The 3,773-nt window shown below is 64.7% G+C and overlaps 1 protein-coding gene across 1 annotated transcript; it reads right to left on the bottom strand.

Moving 5' to 3' along the window:
* Positions 1–1,143: 1,143 nt before the first annotated feature.
* Positions 1,144–2,986, bottom strand: LOC121337836 (acrosin-like). The gene is made up of 4 exons (XM_041408203.1): positions 2,787–2,986; positions 2,374–2,651; positions 1,841–1,989; positions 1,144–1,533 (listed from the first exon to the last, which is right to left on the bottom strand). The coding sequence occupies exons 1-4, from the start codon at positions 2,984–2,986 to the stop codon at positions 1,144–1,146; spliced, it is 1,017 nt and encodes a 338-aa protein (XP_041264137.1).
* Between the last annotated feature and the right edge of the window lie 787 nt (positions 2,987–3,773).

Genomic DNA, 3,773 nt, shown 5'->3' with positions numbered 1-3,773 from the left:
GCCCCCACCCGCCCCCACGGCCCGCGGTGTCCCGGCCCTGAGGAGCCCTGGCAGGATGGGGGCTCCGACACCCCCGAGCCGGGAGCTGAGGACATCCCTGCAGGGCGGGCTTCGGTGGCAGCCGGGCCAGCATGGCCGGGCCAGCCCGCGGCAGGTCCCCAGACCACCTCCAGACACTGGTGGGTCGCGGAATCCAGGATCCCTGTCCCGTTCCGGGAGGGTCACCACGCTCCAGCACCTTCCCCAGGGCCAGCTCTGTGGAGCCGCGATCCCGCTGGAGCACAGGGAATGTCCCGGCTCCAGGGATCCCGGCGGGGACTGAGGGCACAGGGGGGATGGCACCGGGGGTCCCGGCACCTCAGAGGCAGGAGCCGGTGACACAGGGACAGCTCGGGGCGGCACCTCCCGCGGCTCCGCGTCCCCCGGGGCTCCGGGCCCCGCCGTTCCCGGCCCGCTCCGTTATTAAAGCGCTTCTCCCGCTCCGCCCGGCTCCTCCGCGGCTCCTCCGAACCGGGCCAGCCCCGCTCGTTCTCCCGCCCGGCCCCGGCGGCGGAACGCGCACAGACCGCGGTGCTGGGGAGCACGAACAGCGTTATTTCAACAGCGAACGGGACCGCGGCACGGGGGGCGGCAGGGGAGGGGCGGCGGCACCGAGCGGCCCCGGGGCACAGACCCGGCACAGACCCGGCACAGACACGGCACAGACCCGGCACAGACCCGGGCACGGACCTGGCACAGACCCGGCCCTCCTCTAGATTTAATCCATTCTTCCTTGTCCTGTCATGGCATGCCCATGCAAAATGCTGCTCTCCCCCACTATTATAACCTGCTTCAGGCATGGCAAGGGGTACTGAGGTTTCCCTGGAGCCCTCTCCAGGCTGAAGAATGAATGTGAACAACACAGCAGATGGACAGAGCAGGGACTCTGTTGGCCTGCCAGTGCACTGAGCAGGGCTGAAAACACAGTTAATGGTGAACACAGAAACTTTACTTCAACACCTCAGTCACGTCAGCATCGCTGTGGCTGCAGCGCAGCAGCGTGGGCAGGACAGAGAAGCCTCTGGCCCCAAGGCTACCTTTGGCCCAGCAGGAACTGCCGTGACCCACGGTAGCCCTGGAGCCTCCTCATCCTGCTGCTGCTGCTCAGGCTTTTTTGTCCTTCTGAAACTGCAGGAACTCCTGCAGCAGATTCCGGAATTGCACCAGAAACTGGTGTGGGAATGCCATGGGCAGTGACGTGCCCGAGGATGTCACTGCTGGTCTCTGGCTGTACTCAGGGGTCAAGTTGATATGTTCCTCTGGTTTCAGAGGCTGCTTAGGGGCTGAGGTGACAACTGGCTCTGGTGCTGGACCAGCTCTTTCTTCTGGGTTCAGGCCCGTCTGGAGCAGGATCCAGTTGTAGAAGTGCTGAGTGGAGGTGTAGATCCCGGGGTGCCTGGCTCTGTCACAGCCTCTTCCCCAGCTGTTCAATCCCACCAGCCAAAAGTAGTCCACTCTGTTGTCCTTGCAGACGAGGGGATTCCCGCTGTCCCCCTGTGCCAGGAGAGATGGCTCAGGGACTGTGGGGGCTGCTGCCAGCCCCGGGTCTGGCTCCTCTCTCCCAATCCCTGCCAGGTCCACATTCCCGGCACATTCCCAGCACAGGTGGGGGGCTCTCCCATCTCTGCACACTGGGTCCCAGATGTGCACAGGACAGATGTTCCAAGGTCACATCCACACTTTGGGTCTGCTGGGGCCGCTGAATGGGCTTTGTGGGCAGGAACAGGCCTTGGGGACAAGGGGACATCGGACAGGGACCCGCAGGTGAGGGGTGGACACGGGGCAGGCTGGGCTGTCCTACCTGGCAGGTGTCGATGCCGCCGTGCGGGTACCCAGCACACAGGTTGTCAGCATGGACGGCCCCCGCGTACCACCGGCTGCTGTTGCAGAGCTCCGTGTCCATGAGGTGGACGTCCCTTCCCCACGGAGCCATGTTGTCCCGCTGTGTCCCTTCCCCACGGAGCCATGTTGTCCCGCTGTGTCCCTTCCCCACAGAGCCATGGTGTCCCGCTGTGTCCCTGCCCCTTCCCCACAGAGCCATGTTGTCCCGCTGTGTCCCTTCCCCACGGAGCGATGCTGTCCTGCTGTGTCCCTGCTGTTGGCCTGGGGAAGGGGCCAGGCCCATCTCTGCCGAGGCTTCCCAGGGCCAGCAGGAATTGTTCGGGTGAGCAGGGACCTCACAGCTGATCCCGTTCCACAGCATGCCCTCCCCAGGAATGGACTCCTTCCCCAGCCCGGGCTGCTCCGAGCCCGGCCCCGCTGCCGCCCTGCGCCCGGACTCTGTCTGTGCCCAGCCCGTGTCCCCGGGGTGCCCAGCTCGCCCTCGGAGCACACGTGCTGTTGGGAACTCACCTCTGGCAAAGTTCCAGCCGGCGATGTAGCAGGATTTCAGCTCCGAGACCCTGAGCGAGGTGTCGGGCACGCAGCCCAGCTGGATGTAGTCGCTGCACTCCACGGGCTGGTCCAGCTCCACCAGGGCAATGTCGTTCCTGGCCGTGGCAGGCACGTAGTGCTGGTGCACCAGGAGCCTCTGGATGCGTCTCACTGCAGCCTTGGGGCCCGGCTGGCTCAGATCTGTGGCCCCCATCACCACATCCCATGTGGAGACACCCCTGGGGAGCAGATGGACAGAGGGCTGACAGGGAGCCGAGCCAGGGGCTGCAGCAGCCCAGCATTTCCCGTCCTTCTGCTGTGAGCTGGGCACCTGCCCGTGCTCTGGGGACATCTCTGTCCCTGCTGTCTCTTACCCGGCCCTGGCGAAGCAGTGTGCGACCGTGAGCACCCACTGGGAGCTGAGGAGGACACCTGAGCACATGTGCCACGTGCCATTCTCCCAGGTGGCCTGAATGCTGACGATGCCAGGCCAGGACCCTGGCTGGACACTGCTGCCACCCACAACATGGGATGTGTCAGCAGCAGAAGTCACGGAGCTGTGGTCAGAGGCCATGGGCCGGAGCCTGCAAATCCTTCTGTAACACAAAGCCATCACTGTTCTGCTTGGTGGCTGCTGCTACTCAGGCTGAAAGTCCCCTGTCATCCCCTCCTGCCCAACGTTGAATGGCAGGAAGACATGGGACCCCTGAGGGGCACATCTGTACCCTCGTGCTACTGCAGCCCCCCAGACAGGCTGTGCCAGTAGCTGGGCACTGACTGGGCCAGGGACTAAGGCTTCTCCTCCAGGGACTGAGGCTGGAACACTGTGGTGTGGGTGTGAGGAACATGTGGGGCCCCTACAGGGAACTTGCTAAGTAGGACCACTGACCTGCAGGTGTCCCAGCTGCCCCACACGGGCCCGGCCAGGGCTGGCAGGATGAGCAGCCACAGAAGAGCCATCGGGCCAGCACAGGTGGCAGAGCCAGAGGAGAGCTGTCACCTCCAGTGTGGCCACTGCCACAGCACCCACAGCCTTCGTGCTGCTCACAGTGGCCAGGCCAGGGCTGCGACCACTGACCTGCAGGTGTCCCAGCTGCCCCACACGGGCCCGGCCAGGGCTGGCAGGATGAGCAGCCACAGAAGAGCCATCGGGCCAGCACAGGTGGCAGAGCCAGAGGAGAGCTGTCACCTCCAGTGTGGCCACTGCCACAGCACCCACAGCCTTCGTGCTGCTCACAGTGGCCAGGCCAGGGCTGCTGTCACAGAGGGGCTGGTTCTGAGTGCTGGGCATGACAAGGAGGGGCAGCACAGAGTCATAGAGGCATGGAATGGTCTGGGTGGAAGGGACTTTAGTGACCACC

The sequence above is a fragment of the Onychostruthus taczanowskii genome, unplaced genomic scaffold (genome assembly GCF_017590055.1).
Source record: "Onychostruthus taczanowskii isolate IOZ18803 unplaced genomic scaffold, ASM1759005v1 scaffold290, whole genome shotgun sequence".
In the NCBI taxonomy this organism is placed as follows: domain Eukaryota; kingdom Metazoa; phylum Chordata; class Aves; order Passeriformes; family Passeridae; genus Onychostruthus; species Onychostruthus taczanowskii.
The sequence above is the reverse complement of the archived record's forward strand: the minus strand, read 5'-3'. Positions and strand labels throughout refer to the sequence as shown.

Excerpts from the sequence above, each read along its gene's own strand:
- LOC121337836 (XM_041408203.1), bottom strand. The coding sequence starts at position 2,986 with ATGGCCTCTGACCACAGCTCCGTGACTTCTGCTGCTGACACATCCCAT. Across the intron at positions 2,652-2,786 it reads CACTGCTTCGCCAGGGCCGG|GGGTGTCTCCACATGGGATG; the intron begins GTAAGAGACAGC and ends TCTGCTCCCCAG. Across the intron at positions 1,990-2,373 it reads AGGTGAGTTCCCAACAGCAC|GGACACAGCGGGACAACATG; the intron begins GTGTGCTCCGAG and ends TCCGTGGGGAAG.